Source organism: Xyrauchen texanus, chromosome 27 (assembly GCF_025860055.1).
Source record: "Xyrauchen texanus isolate HMW12.3.18 chromosome 27, RBS_HiC_50CHRs, whole genome shotgun sequence".
NCBI lineage: Eukaryota > Metazoa > Chordata > Actinopteri > Cypriniformes > Catostomidae > Xyrauchen > Xyrauchen texanus.
In genome coordinates this window covers 28,167,944-28,185,007 of record NC_068302.1, presented here as the reverse complement: position 1 = coordinate 28,185,007, position 17,064 = coordinate 28,167,944, and the positions used below count along the sequence as shown (strand labels likewise).

General features: G+C 36.8%; 1 protein-coding gene across 2 annotated transcripts in view; it reads left to right on the top strand.

Annotated features, from left to right (window-relative positions):
* The window catches only part of LOC127620774 (nuclear factor 1 C-type-like), a 150,285-nt gene that overhangs the window by 116,306 nt on the left and 16,915 nt on the right, over window positions 1-17,064 (top strand). For both annotated transcript variants that reach the window (XM_052094006.1, XM_052094005.1), the window contains exons 8-10: window positions 3,600-3,781; window positions 7,856-8,015; window positions 10,533-10,618. In XM_052094006.1, the coding sequence (XP_051949966.1) occupies window positions 3,600-3,781; window positions 7,856-8,015; window positions 10,533-10,618 (428 nt within the window). The remainder of the gene's footprint in view (window positions 1-3,599; window positions 3,782-7,855; window positions 8,016-10,532; window positions 10,619-17,064) is intronic.

Sequence of the window (17,064 nt, the reverse complement as noted above, 5' to 3'; positions counted from 1 at the left end):
TCCTCCCTGAATCATCTGTGATGCAGAAGAACAGATACAGCACATAACACATTGCAAATCAGCTTCAAACAACTAATTCATCAAGTGCTACATATTTGAAATTGTGGACAAATACCATTGAAGAAAATGTATTGGGAAGAGCAGATCAGTGGGATTGCCCTAAGATCTATCATGATTCTTGAATTTTCATGTACATTACCATAAATTCATCACAAAAGAGTTATATTATAGTGAGTAAAGTGAAGTAAAACTAATTTTTTAATATAAATAATTAATATTTTTTGACATAAATAGTCAAAATGATGTATACGATCCTAAATTAAAGCAATACATGAATTACTTTAGTCTAAGTTCATTGACACACCATGTCATCGAACTGTATATAATTCTCCATGTTCATCATGTTCAAAATCCTTTCATTAGGATCATTGGGATAAACAATGTTTCACTTTTAACTTTCTCTAAAGTAAAGTGACTTATTAATTGTTACCAGTTTCCATGCCTGATTCTGGCACAGCTGCTGCTCCTCAGTCTGTAGCTCATCTTTGCTACACTCTACAAAACCATTTAATCAAATCAAAGTGTATATTTACTACAAACTAATATCACAAAACAAGTCACACATACATTTTATGCTAATGCTTATTGGTTATCCTTAGAGAAAACAACACCTGATAAACAAGAAAAGTATACTCCGAACGGGACTCAAACCGACGTCTCCGGCGTGAGAGGCGGATGCCCTAACGAGGCGGCTAGAGGCTACAACATGTAATGACAGTCGGTAGTGGACCTCTTGAGGTTTAGCCTACTGTGGGTGAAAGCCAGCTAGATGATGATCTTCAGACTTTAAGGACAAAAACAAATGTGAATTCTTACCCACTGACTTATTTCGGAAAAATCCCCAAAGCCTCATTTGCTTAATTTTTGCTGTCTTTCCTGCTAACTGCTGTTAACTCGCCATTAAGTAACGTTAGTTGATGTCAACGACTGTGCAAGCTCCTCCCCTACCTGCTGCATATTCAACAGAGAGGAAGAAACGGAGTGGCCCATAGGCTACCGACAGCAAAGGAACTTATTCTATAGGCTAGATTATGCCTTTGTCTATTTTTACAGGCTGTATGCAGTATGTGCAAAGCCAAAGCACAATGAAATAAGGCAGCTTATGATTTCGGGGGTTTACATAAGCTATTGTCCGGTTTCATATTTGTCAGTCAACTTTTCAAAATACATTCGGGGCTACACTCAAATCATTCGGGGCTGAAGTCCCGGCAAAATCGACTGCCGCCGCCTCTGTCATTAGCGACTCAAAACTGCAGACTCACAAAATACTAGTCACCATTTTTAGGGAAGCAAATGGATAGTTGACATAAAATACTTTTGGTATGGAGCATAAGTTTAGGCGTCCTGCAGTGTGACATGCTGTACTCCATTTGAAACCTTTTAAACAGCATTTTTGTTTATTCTTTTTATTATTTTTTTTTAATAATTATTAATTAAATTACTATGCATTCAGCTTTTAGGACCATCCATCCATCCATCCATCGTCAACCGCTTATCCTGTGTACAGGCTGGAGCCTATCCCAGCTAACATTGGGCGAAAGGCGGGGGACACCCTGGACAGGTCGCCAGTCCATCGCAGGGCAGCTTTTAGGACCTCCATACTAATTTAAAGATTATATTAAATATTTCTACGTTTAAAAATGAATATTTCAAACTGAAGAACCATTTAAAAAGTGAAGTCAAAAGGTGATATAAAATTGTGACCAATCAAAACATAAACGTACACTTTCCCTTATGTAGTCTTATAATTTTGAACCTAATATCTTGATGTTGATAAACAAAAACGTATGTACATGTTTTGCATCAGTTTGCCAATTATATCATTTGAATTATATTTATGCCATTAGTTTTACTAAATTAAATTTGAATAAATAATTTCATTCCCAAAACAATCCCCCATCTGTCATTGGGCAGAAAACAAAAAGTTCCACCTCAGATTCACACCATTGGTTGAGCCACTGTCAGGCTAATGGAGATACTCAGACAAAGAAAGCAATATTTTGAAAGATCCACAGTGTTTACACTTTTGGTGGAAATTAACCTACAAATGGCTTACTCATAGTTTTCTCTGCATAAAATGACACACATCTTCTGTAAATGTATCACTACCATCTCCCCTAAGTTCATCCACAACCTGTTCATGTTAACGTTTGGTCCCTGTGAGTTTGAAAGCAGTTAGAATTCCTCTAGTGAATTGCATTGAAGTACACACTTTATATTGGGCTGAGAACAGAGTCGAACCGACAGCATTACTGTCCCTGTCAGGTCATTGCTTATGGGAGACTGAGGAGTGATCGGTCATCTCACAGCCAGTTGAGTTATGATAAAGCAATTAGCCTGGCTGTTCTGATGAATATGTGGAGCATGACAGCCATATGCTGCCTGCACAGAAACAACCTCTGCTGGGCCTTGCCCAATGTGTTACAGCATACAAAGTACTCTTTAGAGAGTTATGATTGTTAAATTTGACAGGATGTGACATCTGAACAAAGCTTGTTAATTAAGATGTGCGTTATGTGTTGTATTGTTAAACATTCCTGCTGAAAAGACTGGCATATGTTGTGTCTGGATGCTGGTGTGCTGGTGTATCCAAGAGGGCTTTTAACTAGCTTAAATAGCATAACTTCTTTGGTCACCCAATATTAACCATGCTGGTTGACCAGAAGGTTAAACCAGTACTGACTGCAAAACCATCCTTGAACAGCATTGAAATTAATGCTGGTCTAAACTGGTCCCTTTTCACAGGGATGTCACTAAAAAGGGTGGATGTTTTTCTATTTTTGGATGTGTTTAATAAAATAATTTGTATTTTAAGTCGTGAACTAAAGGGACATTTCAATATTCTGCTATTGTTTACTCACTTTCATGTCATTCCAAACCTGTATGGCTTTTCATTTTCCGTCGAACACAAAATATGTTTTTAAGAATGTTCTCAATGCTCTTTTTCCATACAACAAAATGATGCAGTGAGCACAGGCTGTAAAGCTCCAAAAGGACTAAAAGCACCATCAAATTAGCCCATATGACTTGTGCGCTATATTCCAAGTCTTCAGAAGACATACAATAACTTTGTGTGATTAACAGACCAAATTTAAAGGGATAGTTCACCCAAAAATAAAAATTATGTCGTTATTACTCACCTTCATGTCATTCCAAACAAAGATGGAATGAAATGGAATGTGACTGAGGTTAACTTTCTGTCTAACATCACTTTTGTCTTCCATGGAAGAAAAGAAAGTAAAAAACAACATGAGGGTGAGTAAACGATGACCGAATTTTCCTTTTTGGGTGAACTGCCCCTTTAAATCATTATTTACTGATAGTCTTCCCCTCTTTTACAGCTCTTAAATCTCATTTGCGCATTCACATATCTAAATTTAGGACTTGTTGCATCGTGTTTGAGGTCAGTAGCACCCAGCATCATATAACCAAACGTGACAAGCCGAATTTGAACACAAGTGAGATTTGAGAGCTATGACGGATGGTAAGAATTTTAGTGAATAATTCCTTAATGGTAGAATGTCTTTTGTCTCGCTCAGGTATCTCTCGGAGTCCACATCCCTCCTCGTCTCTGCATTTCGGTGGCCCCTTACTCCCCCAGACTGCCTCTACTTACTTCCCACACACGGCCATCCGGTACCCCCCGCACCTCAGCTCTCAAGATCCGCTCAAGGACCTGGTTTCTCTGGCCTGTGACCCTTCCAATCAACAGCCCAGCCCGGTAAGATCACTCCTATATCACCCTGTTATATGACTTTCACCATTCATTCACACCAGTCAAATATAAAGCTATATGATGCATATAACCCAATCCTCAGCCTCACTTGATCAGCTTAACCAATAATTCAGCAGCCCTAATTCTGATGGGACTCAATATGGGACATGAGCCAAGCATAGCTCTGAGCCTGCCGTGTTCATTCATATTCATATCCAGCACTGGTTTTGTTAGCATGCAGAATTAAAAAAGAGTTTGAATCTGTATTTCAATTATTGTAAAATGACAAGGTGTGAATTAAGAGATTGACTCCTTTCTTTCTGCCCCACTGTGTGTGTTTGTGTGTACAAGAGAGAGAGCAAGACGGACAGAAAGATTGATGGATGAGTGACAGATTGCTATCATGTGCCCTACATGATCATAGCCTATGTAATCTGAGCCAAAGAAAGCTGATCGCTGCCTTGTAGGAACAGTCAGTCTATCTCGATCAGAGTTCCCCTCTCAGTTAAAGCTTCCTCAGTATATGTGTTACTCTCATCTCCAGATTTAATTCTCTGGGAGCCATGAGCCTAGTTTTTTTTTACAATGGATGTCTTAAGCAATTGAATAGGTGGAGGATGCTCTAACTGCAGGGATAATCTAAAAGTCAAAGAAGTGGAAGTGGAAGTGTATAGTCCTTCATACCTAAGAATTTTTTTTAAACACATTTAAAATAGATTTCCTGCCTTCTGGAGCCAAAAGATCTCATATTTACAGGTCATATTACTTAGTGTACAGAATACACACCCCATACAATATGCTCAAATTATAATTATTATTTCAATTGTTGAATGTGGATATTGATATAACAGTACTTTTACATACTTATATGACATTTTAATATAATATTAAATATGTTTTAATCCAAAAATATAAATATTTTCTAAAAAGAATGATCAAAATCATTCATTTTAAATCATTTTAGTTTAATGAATAAAATGTCTTAATTTTATGAAGGCATGTTTCTATTTAGTCCGATTTTTCTTTATATGCCCTTGCTTCAATTTAGAACACTTTATTAACTAATCAAAATAACTAAATTTGCCCTGAAGTGAGGATAAAAATATTAATTAATATTGCCTGTCAGTGATTGATTTTATTTCACCTTTAGAGGCCAAAGTGGAACTAAAAAAAGATTGGCAACTATTGGCACCGATTAATTGGTGAAACCGACATATCAGTCTACCTCTAATTGATAACACATTTTACTGTCAAATTGATCAATGTTTTACATGCAGTCTGTTGACGACAGTGCATAATTAAATACTCATCTAAATGCAGACCCCAGATGTGTGGGTGGTTTTTGAAAATTTGTAAATAGTGTACCATTGCTCATCTGTTCAACCTTGTTTCTAGCTATAAGCAAAGTGATTGTATCAAAGCCTTAAGGTTTCCCCAGCCATAGGGGGAAAAAGCAAGATGCAGAGCATTAAATAGAACAAAACACAGGTAACCTGCCAAAACATCTAAAAAACGTGACACTCCTGTGTGAGGTTCTGCAAATAACGGTGAGATGCGCTGTTACGTACAAAAGATGACCATCTAGCTAAACACTTAAAACAAACAGTGCAGACAGACACAAAAAGGTGTTCATTGTGAACAGCCCCTACACATGCTTTGCCTATGGGCAGTTGTCCTATAACTCATATCATTAGATGGGTAAGCAGTTCTGACTGTGAATCAAGAAATATCCCTGGCCGAATCACGTCATATTGATAATGACAGGAGCTAACACAAGTATGAATGACCTCTTTAGGGCTTCCCGTTAGAGATCATATGCTATTACTACATTGGTCAGAAAGAGAAACAGGAAATACAGCCCAGAGGGAGAAGATCTCTGTGTCTTGGGGTGATGCTGATGTTGGCACCGAAATGGGGGAAGAGATAGAAATAGGGAAATCGTGAATGTGTGAGAGAAGAGAAGAGAGAGAGACGTATTTATGAATCTTGCCCTGTGGCAGCCAGGCTCCGTTGATTTCTGCAGACTCATTGAAATTCCCCCTACTGCAGTCTGACCATAGCCAAACAGTCACAAAGAACAGCTGCACAGACCCACAATGCTGCTGACTCACTCAGCAGCTATTGTTGTGCAGGGCAGTGAGTGTGCAGTTTTAACAGGAGAGAATGCAACTTGGAGCCAAACCCTCTGAGAGAGAAATGGAGCATGATGAAAGGTTGTGTGAATTCACGGCCAAAGAACGAACAAGCAATGCATAATGGGATATTCGCTAAAATCTCTGATGGAGAAAGGAAGAAAGAAAGAAAGATATGTTTAAAACGATGTACTCACGTTCATGTAACACCTGTAATAACATCATATAAACACAATTGGTGCTTCAGAGCAGGTGGGGGCAGCAGAGAGGCCAATGCTCTCATAATGAATGTTTAGGAAGACAAGTAAGAGCCAGTGAAAGTAGACATGTAATTGCTTTTGCTTTATTCCATTATCTGGCGTCTGACAATAGTGTTGTCCAATGCTCAGAAAATGACTTATAAAAAAGCTAAATCATATTTTATTACAGGTGTATAATTATCAACAGAAAGAATTCAGGTTGTCTCTGCCAACATTTTATAAACCTTGGCACATTTATGCATTTTATTTGCTTAAAGGGTTAGTTCACCCAAAGAATACTCTCATGATTTACTTACCTTTAAGTTATCCCAGATTTGTATGACTTTCTTTCTTTAGCAGATCCAAAGTGAAGATTTTTCTAAGCACATTTTAGCTTTTTTTGTCATACAGTGGAAGTATACAGGTACCATCAGTCTGCTGGCTGTTTGAGAGTCCAAAAGGCATATTTAGGCAGCATAAAAGGAATCCACACGACTCCAGTTGATCAATAAAATTCTTCTGAAGCAAATCGATAGGATTGTGTTAATAATAAATCGAAAATTAAAACTTTATTAACTTTTTTAAATTGCTTTCTGCCAGCAGTTGAAGCATTAGTGACATAAGCGCAATGGCGTGTTTATGTGAGAAGTCGGAAGCGTGTGCTTTGTATATAACAGAGGAACGAACGTCACTAACAGCAACCGGAAGCAACAATTTAAAATTAAGAACGTTTTAATTATTGGTTTGTTTCTTACACAACCTATCCGTGTGGATTACTTTTATGCTGCCTAAATATGACTTTTGGACCGCCAAATATCCAGCAACCTAATGGCATCTGTTTGCTTGTATTATATGGACAAAAAGAGTTGAAATGTACTTATAAAAATCTTCACTTCGGTTCTCCTGAAGAAGGAAAGTCATACACATCTGGGATAGCGTAAAGGTAAGTAAATCATGAAAGGATTTTACATTTTGGGAGAACTACCCCTTTAAAAGTGAATGTTAATCATTAACTGTGTACATAAAGGATCTCTGGGTGTTACATGCGACGCAATACAACCTCATACTAGTTGAGTTTGAACATTTTTGCACAAGTTTCCAAGTTAAAAGTCGATGTGTATGGCACATTTCCAAGTAAGAAGTTTCGAATTCCAACTTTCCTAGTTAAATGGGAAGTAGCAATAGTTCACTTAAGACAAGTTTGCAACCCATTTTACCTCCGTAATGTGATTAAGTGAAATAGTATATTACATCCATCGGGAATTGATTGTATTATTAAAAGTTGTCTCTACATGACAAAAGAGAGCTTTTTTAGAGGCAGAGCAAGTTATTACCATACATTGTGATGAAAGACTATTACAAAATGTAATTCTTTGGAATAATGATAAATCATTTAGAATAAGACCAGGAACATGTATTAAAAAAGTTAATAATTCTCAATTTTGAAAAGTAAAATGTTTAATTTCATGTTGACTTCTGTAAAACTGTTGCAATCTGCTGTGATGTCAGTCATGATTCAGCTCTAATTCTAAATGTAGAGATCAGAGATAAGGGGGAAGCTTCATATGATAATGCAATTTTATTCAAGAGGTAGAGAGAGACACTTACACACAGAGACAGTAAATGCATGTATTATGATGTTAGCTGTGTAGAGGCAGTGAGGTGTCCCTGCCCACCATGGCTGATTGTTGCCCTCTCTTCCTCTGCAGCTGAATGGCAGTGGTCAGGTGAAGGTATCCAGTCACTACATCTCCTCTCAGATGCTGGCCCCCCCGCCTCCCCCTGGCCTGCCCCGACTGACGCTACCCCCCGAGTCCAAACCCAGCACCACTTCTGCAGATGCAGGCGCCAGCTCACCCACCTCCCCCAGTAAGTGGGACACTTGTAACGCCCATCCGTTCGCTCGCCCTCTCTGTCCCACCTCTGACAGGGCCACAACTAGGACACCATATCTTTAGCCCCCCACACAAACACACACACACTTTACAGTTAAACCTCATGGTCATATACAATATACTTTTTAAATTATTAAAAGACTAATTAGAACTAGAAACCAATAGCAGGGCTGTCTTAAAAAGTGGTATGTTAAATTGAATAACATAACTTCATAGATGCATCAATGCTTTGCAACCTTTACACCAGTGATCTGATAATCTAATAAGCAAAGAAAAAATGGCTGGCTCAGAGTACGTGGCCTGGCTCATGTCACAAACCACTGAAACAGTAACAAAGACAAACAACACTTAATCTTTTTGGTGTGGTCATCACTACCTTAATAGAGTATTGGCTGCTTTTAATTGGATTGCATGATTTACATGGATTACATCATTAACATAACTTTATCATCTGTTGTTTATACTTTAATGCAAAACCTATATATACAAAAATAATGCAATAAACCATGAGAGACTGTGCTTTACAGTGATTTTACAGCAGTTAAGGGGTGTGCCTAAAGCTAGACGGAGTTACGAAAACCCCATTAACTGTGGTAAAATCACTTTACGTCACTTTTGTATACATTTTGGCGAATATGTTGATTTTAGTGTGAGAGAAACACAGCTAGTGTCTTTGCATCAGAAAAGCCTGTAAACACAGATACTTTATAGAGGACAAGTCGATCAGCTTTAATGGGCCAAAGCTCACTGCCCTGTCCATTAATCATTCTAATTTAATTAAGAAATGCAGAGAACAGCTCAATATGGTCACCGACCACTGTACTGCAGATTTCCTCCATGATCAATCGCCTCTGTACACCATCTCACATGGTCAATGCTCACTATGATTATTCGGCTAGAATCAGTCCCATAATCATGTCAGCCATTAGACCAGTTTGATAAAGATGGATGAATAGATTGTTACTAAGCAAAACACATTTTTAATGTGTATATTCCTTATTTGTTGGGGGGGATTTCCCAATAAACAAAGTCTTACATGAGATAGCACATCAGCCTTTGTAATTGCTCATATAATGTTTACAATAGAGCGTAACAGTGACCACCTACTTTTTCAGCAGTCTTGGATCTGAAAGTATTTTTCCTATTCATTTTCTCCATAGGGAGTTCAAAAATGCATTTAATTTATTTGAAGAGTTCTAATTTCGCAACATTATACAATGTACACTGTGATGTAAAAAACAAAAAAACAACAACGTGTACGAGAAGCATTTGCATTTTAATCTGTACTAAAAGGACTACGACAGATTTTTATTTGTAAATTTTACAAATAATGTAACACTGTGATTGTTCAGAAAGAGACTTGTTTGCAGGTTTTTCAGCTTTGCACTTTAAGACAGAGACAGACTATTTGACTTAATTTTCATTTTAAAATATTTATTTATACATTTGTTAAAAAAAAATATTTATATAAATATTAATATTATATATTATTAAAAACTTTTTGGTGTAATTTTTTAAATGTTCGTGTTCTTTTCAAAGTTCTTTGTTATCTGTTAATTTAAAAGGCTAGTTTGGTATTGAAAAAGTTGTTAAACTTGTTATTAGAGAACAACAATAAAATGTGTTAATCTTTCAACCCGTCTTTGTAATGTAATTTAATACCATGATAATACCGTATACATTGATTAAAGCTTCAGCAATTATCTTGATGTAAAAATGTTGTACCGTCACATGCCTAGTGGACAATTACTGTTGTGAACGTTTTTGCAGCCATTTAAATTTCTATGGTAACAGCGACTTCTCTGATTGGTGGATCTCTCCTATGGATTATGGATACTGTAGTTCTTTACCTGTAATTTGGCAATACATTTCTTTTATTATTTAATTACATTGAAATCACACTTGCTTTGGGATTTATTAGATGCATACATCATCCCTGATCAACCTCGGAAGTCTTGGTTGGTGTGTCTTGAAAGGTTTATACATTATCACTAAAAATCTATTTCACAGTAAAGTAAATGAATAAGATGTATACTTCCTTAACCCAACTGTTGCACTCTATTTAGTCTACAGCATACATTCACTAACAAGAGGCTGGATTTACATAACCAGACAGAGCCCAGACCACATGCGCCTCCACCAGACAGTATATTTATTTCCACAATCTGACAGTAACAATCACAGAAACTGTGCCCCATATGCTGCATCAGTACAACATCTGTGTGTAACACAGGGACGCCATACATAGTCTCAAACATGGTTGACGAGCTGATTTTGAACACCCCATCTCTAAGGTTTCTTAATATAATGCACTTCACATAGTCTATAAAAAAGGACTCTGCAGTTTACTGCGGATTCTGATTGGCTCGAGAAATTCTGCTCTACTTCCTTGGCCGTTGAAACAGCGCTGACATATAGAAATGAATTAGAACTAATGGCCAGTGTCCAGACATAAACAATATTTTATTATTTATCTCTCTCCCTCTCTCAGCATACTCTGCTCCCGGGACGCCACCTGCCAACCGCTCCTTCGTAGGAATTGGATCTCGAGACCCTGCCAGTCTTTACCAGGCACAGGTATAACGACACAATCCTCTATACACAGAAAAACAAATTTCATCCACACCTCAATTTCAAATGTAATGCTTACTATAGACTTATGGAATAACTGCATTTTAACTACTGGGAAGTTTTACTTGTCCATGATAACATTATGAAACCCAAGCATTTTCAAAATTCAGTCTTGATTTCAAGCAGTACTTGAATATTTCCCTTGATCTCTGTGCCCTGAGGAAATAGTCCACCTGGTCTGCTGGTCTGGACTCTCTGAGAGACCAAATCCTTCTGTGTTCAATAATAGATCAGAGTTGAGCAGATACTGTATTTATACTGCTGGACCCTCAGCAGTAGTCTTCCACATGAAATATAGAGCAAATAAATGTAGATACTAACATTTTAACCATATGTAGAACATGCATAAATCTGTGTCTAAAGCCAAGGGCCTCAAATTACTGGGGGGTCACTAGCCAAATGATGTTCTCCATTGGGAGCCAGTACCATATCTGTAAATCTTTTTGATTGATGCAAGAACACAGGCTTGTTTGTTGTCATCACCTAGGCTACCTTAGTCTGTTAGGCCTGTAATAGCTGTGTGGAATAGAAATATAGGCTACTATTTAACAATCCTTTAAGAAAATGATGGGAGAACATTAAAAGCCAAACCAAAATTCAGAGAGTGAAAATTGATTTGCGGCCAGATTCAAGGCTAAACTATTAACACTTGAAACCATCTTAAAGCTTGAAGCACTCATTGATGTGAAGAATTACACACTATAAAATCCTATTAATGTAGCCTTAACTTCATATTTATAAGCTACCGGCAGTCCAACACAGTTAAACTTTTGCATGCTCAGCAAAGTCCCAAACCTAATTTATCATAATTTAACAAGGTACGAAATAGCATTAGAAGCTTTTGTGATTCTTTGTGAATCCTATAGGAAATCAGTCCCCAAATATTAATACTTGAAAGCTCTTCCTAACTTAAGTAATGACTGCAGTTGCATTTGATTTGGCTGGGGAATGCAGCAAAGACACAATCTAAAGAGTGTGAGGTGCTTCTTGGTTGAGCCTGAACTGCAGGGCTCAAGAGTCCGAGCACACTGCTGCATTGCAGTGCTTTCATCTCCATAAAGAAAGTGTAAAAAAAAGTGTAACTGCACTTCTCTGTGGCATGCAATAAGAGAGAGAGAGAGAGAGAGAGAGAGAGAGAGAGAGAGAGACAAAGAGAGATCACTGAGCAACGAGTACTTGTGTGTATTAGTGTTGATATTTGAAGAAGTTTCCAAAAATACCACTCTGCAAATGTGGCTGTTAACTTTATAAGGAACTACAACATTGAAAGTCGAAGGGTAAGAATAACAGTCTGACCCTCGATTATGTAATTGACGCAAGCGATTCAAATAAATTAACAGACACAGTCTATCATCTAATACAGAAACATCTGTTGTGACTCACAAGCCATCTAATGACTTCTCCCTCGCTGAAAGATTTAACATCAGAAGTTTATCTAGGATGCATTTAGAAGAATTCAATGAAGTAACACATATGTGAAATGTTTCTCACATTAAGCGAACAAAACTAATATACCGGTATTAGGTACAGAAGCGTCATTGTTCATCTTTGCATTTTTGTGACTGGTGCCGTTTTACAGAGCGATGAAGACTAGCTTTTATAAATATGTTTGTCTTTAATATGCATGGGTAGAACAGTGTATATATGTATACCTGTGAGTGTGGAGTCATTTTCCATGGAACTGCAAATATGAAAACATTCAGCTCAACAACCAACAAATAGACAGAAAGTGCCGTTAACGTTCTTTTGTTACTGTTGTTATATTGATGTTTCATTCCAGTCGTACACTAAAGACAATCAAAACTTTTCTGGATCTCGACTAGACGGTTGTCTGTGTCCCTGTGAGAGTATCATGAGCAGAGCTCCTGTGAGGAGAGAGACAAGTGAGAGAGAGGGGAAAAGAATAATTGAACTGAATAAAGGGGGGGAGAACAAGTCCTGTTCACTTGCTCCGAGATGGTCACGTCCAAGGCTGTCTGGTTGCTAGGGGAACCAGACATGATGTAATTATCAGATGAACCTCGGCTTGAGGGAGTGGAAATAGAAGAGTCCAATACAGACCAATCAAACTGATGTCTGTTCTGGTTTTCCCAAGACTGGATTGTGAATCATCGATTCCCCAGACTTTTTTGGGTAATATGGTCTTGTATGCATTTTAGTCTCTCTTTTCTTCTCTCTATCTCTTTTCTTTCTCTCCATCTTCTGTTTGGTTGTTATGTTTTTGTTTGTTAATTAGTTCAGTCATCTTTCTTTCTTTCAGTCTTTGTTTCTTTTAAAAAAAAATATATATTTTTTTCTTTCAGTCTTTTTCTTTGTTCATTAGTTTGTTCATCTTTTTTCTTTCAGCATTTGTTTCTTTTGTTTGTTTGTTCGTCATTTCATTTTTTGTTTGTTCAATAATTTTTTTTCTTTCTTTCAGACTTTGTTTCTGTTGTTTGTTTTTTGTTTCTTTGGTTACTTCATTCATTTCTGTCTTTTATATTCAATCTTTGTTTCTTTTGTTTGTTTGTTTTGTTCATTCCTTCATTATTTTTTTCTTTCTTTCCTCTTCCTATTACTCTCTTTTCTCTCATTTGTTCTTTCTTTCATTCTTTCTTTCTTTCTTCCTATTTCTCTCTTGCTCTGTCTTTGAATTAAATTTAACAGACTTCTGTTGTTTTCTTTTCTCTGGTACCCTACTAACAGTCTTTGTTTATGGACGCTCGCATTTCAGCCTCACCTCCAAGCTCCACCGAAGCCTTGTAATTAAAGAGAGCGACTGTCATTTGTTAGGCCCTTGTGGTCTAATATGTCTGCCCTCGTTTCAGTTTATATTTTCATAACCTAAACCACCTGTCACCAAGACAAAGACTTCAGCTTTTATAGGCAACTAAATATTTAGTTTGGAGTGAACGCCTAACCAGTGGTAATCTCGTCAAGGAAATCACTGATGAAAACCTTAGTTGGCAAAGTTTTTTGATTCGTTAACGATAATGATGCTAATTAAACGATTTTAATAAAGCATATTGTTGATGAAAAACATCTGTTTATAGAAAAAGACATTAGATATGGATTAATTTAATCCAATAATCCAGTATGCCTTGGAATTCCCAGCTTTAGTAGCATGAGGCGAACGGGCTGAACACCAGCAAAATGAACCAGTTTAAAATTGGTTCATTTCCTCACTAAAATACATCCTATTTATATATTAGATTAATCACTATATCCACAACATATACAGTATGTAATTTCACAATTTACATCTGCACAGAAAATGGACCAAAGAAACGTGAATTTGAACTAAATTAAAACATAGCATGTTGTACTTTTATATTTCGACAGTAAGATATGCACCTCAGCTAAGGAATAGGCGACGGACTATCAGTAATTATTAAGGGTTAAAAGTAATTGTGTCTTGAATTTGGCTTTTTCAAATTTAAGTCTAGGAAAACCCTTGAAAATAGCCATTTTTACCAAGTGGTGCTTAAAACGTTTTTGAATTATAGAAAATCATAATATACGTTGCTTAAATCATTTAATAAATATATTTTATAGATACTGCTGTGACGGATTTATCAAGTATGAATCCTTGCAACTATCAGTTTTAATTAAAAATTACTCTCCAGGGTGCAGAAATGATTTTAGATGTAAAACGTTCTGAGATTGGACTGTAGATCAAGGGCGGATTCAGATTTGTGAGCAATCTAGCGCCCCCTTGTGTAAAGAAAGCTTTGTGTCTCACAAAATAGGTTATTTCTGACAACATTTGGGTCAATATTAAAATATGTTGACAAACATGTCCCTTGACTTTTGTAGTCATGAAAAATCTTTCAAATAGCACAACATTTTTTTAAAAAGATATAATTCTATAACCTAACCTTTAATGATATGAAATGGCTTGACTCTGTTTTGCTAATTTTTTAGAAAATATATTTGAAATTGTCAATTGCCTGAAAATAATCCTTGTCCCCTTCATCTGGTACACCACTTCTATGACATTTAAAGTTGTTTATGTGTTTATTTTGAACTTTTAACATTTTTAATACAAGCATTAGTGCAAGATCGAAGAAGTGTACAGAAATGCTAAACAAAATTATTATTAATAATTTAAAATGAACGTTTGTCCCTTGATTTCATGGCATTAGGGTTATCAATGTTAAAATCTTTGTAATGTTTTAAAAAAAAAAATTAAATACAAAAAGTTGTGGAAAATTATTTTTAAGGTCAAAGTTCAGATGCTTCTTAAATATCATATAGTGATTTTCCCCAGCATGTTAAAAAGTTATTAATTCACATTTTAACTAATATTTTCACACAAACATACTCATTAGTGTTAACAAAATTAAATAATGAAAGAAAGAACAAGTCTTTAAGTCTTTTATTCATAATGTTGTCCTTTATGAGTAAAAATAATGTCAACATGCAGTGTTGGGTAACATTACTTTTAAAAGTTACTCGTTAGACTATTGCGTTACTCCTTAAAAAAGTAACTTAATTAAAAAAAAATTTTTTTATGGAAACTAAAGCTTTACTTTTGCATTACATTTTCTCACGGTCACTTTCTCTTCTGCTATGCTATGCATTCCATACAAATAAGCCATGCATTACAGGTCATAATAGCTACTGTACAACACTTATGTCAAAACAACATACTGAACAAACAGATATTTAGAAAGAAGGTCTTAACGTCATATTTTTAATAAAGAATCAGTAAAATGAATATGTATTATTTGTTTTTCCATCAACATGGCAGTCAATATGAATAATGAAGTGTAACCACTGTCTTTCCTAAAGCAGCAAAGTCCAACACTTGGACCTGCATCATATATGTCATCATGTGCTTTGCCCAGCGAAAATGTCAAAGTCAACTTAAGATGTTTTTCAAAAGTCAGGATAAAATTCAGTGAGGAATGCCAGTCAAAAATGTTCAAGGAATAAGTCTGAATTTCTCTCTGAAAGATGAAGTCATCTCAGTGCACGCTTGTTTTGAGTTTGATCCACGGTGAGTACAGACGCCACAACTTCAAAAGCGCCTTTTGATACAACTTGAATGTCATAGTTGTTAATGCAACCAAAATGTCACAAAAACGGTTTGTTTCATTAATCAAAGTATTTTTCTGTTATAAAACATAAATGTAGAAAATGTTTAGAAACTTAAGACGTTTTCTCTGCATACGATATAAAACGTTGCTCAGAGCCACTGATCCAGAGTCAGCTTTTCTCATCCCATTCTCCCAGTTACACCGTGTCCTAACTACACGCGACGCGACGCCGCGGCACGCGATAAAAGGTATCTTTTCCATGTTAATCAGAGTTTTTGTCCTAACCAGACGCGACGGCGACACGCCAAGTTTCTAATTTAGAAACGGTTCCTATTTCTGCGACGTCGCGGCTGACAGATCCGCCCACACAGAGATCTCATTGGATGGAAGTTCTGCGTGTCATGAATATTTAATCATCAAACATGGACGACGAGGAACTGATTGTCGAAGTTCAAAGGCATTCAATTCTCTACGATAAATCCCACAAATTCCACAAAGACATCAGGAAAAAGGATTCCGTCTGGAAAAGTATAGCTGAAGCATTGAATACACATGGTAAGTTAAGTTTAGACTTTCATCTACAGCGAATGAATGAAGCATTTAGCTATAGTAGGCTACTAATGAAGCATCAACCTGTATAAAACAAATTCCGCTTTATTTTCAATGTAAAGTAGAGTGAATAGGCATGACGATTTGTGTCCCTGTATCCAGGGGTGTCATTCCAGACAATCTACTGAAATACAGGCAGGGTGGGGAGTCGCAATGACAATGACAGTAGTCCGAGCTGTGCACACCATTTCCAATGCGAGTGCGGGCCAGCAGTGCGCTTTCACAGAGAGACTCCGCCCACACGCTGTTCTGAATGGCTGTGATTTTTGATTTTCGTGTGGCGTCTCACAGTCGCATCGCGTCTAGTGTGGACAGACACACTTGCTGTCGCTGGAATTTTATCGCGTCGCGTGTAGTTAGGACACGGTGTTACAGGGAGCTCTTACACGGAGCAGTTTGGCTGCATAAGTCAGGTAATTGAGCGAGTATTTCACCCTGTGTATCATGCCGTAGCTAGTGGAAGACTAGTCTTATAATCCCTCTGCCTAAATGCATTTACTGATTTTATTTAATGCAGTGAGTATTAACACGTGAATCAACCGCATTTCACTCAACCATATGTTGACCTCATATTACTCCAGTACACGAAATGTGCATGCGTGTTATCGAGTTGATTGACAGGCAATATCTGTATCTAAAAGGTGATAGGCTCTTTTACCTGCAAGGCGGGTCTTCCTTTCTACAACCATTGACCGTTGGTTGGGCATTCTAATTTCTCCCATTCATTAAATAGAAGTGATTTGTTTCTCTCTGCTAAATAGT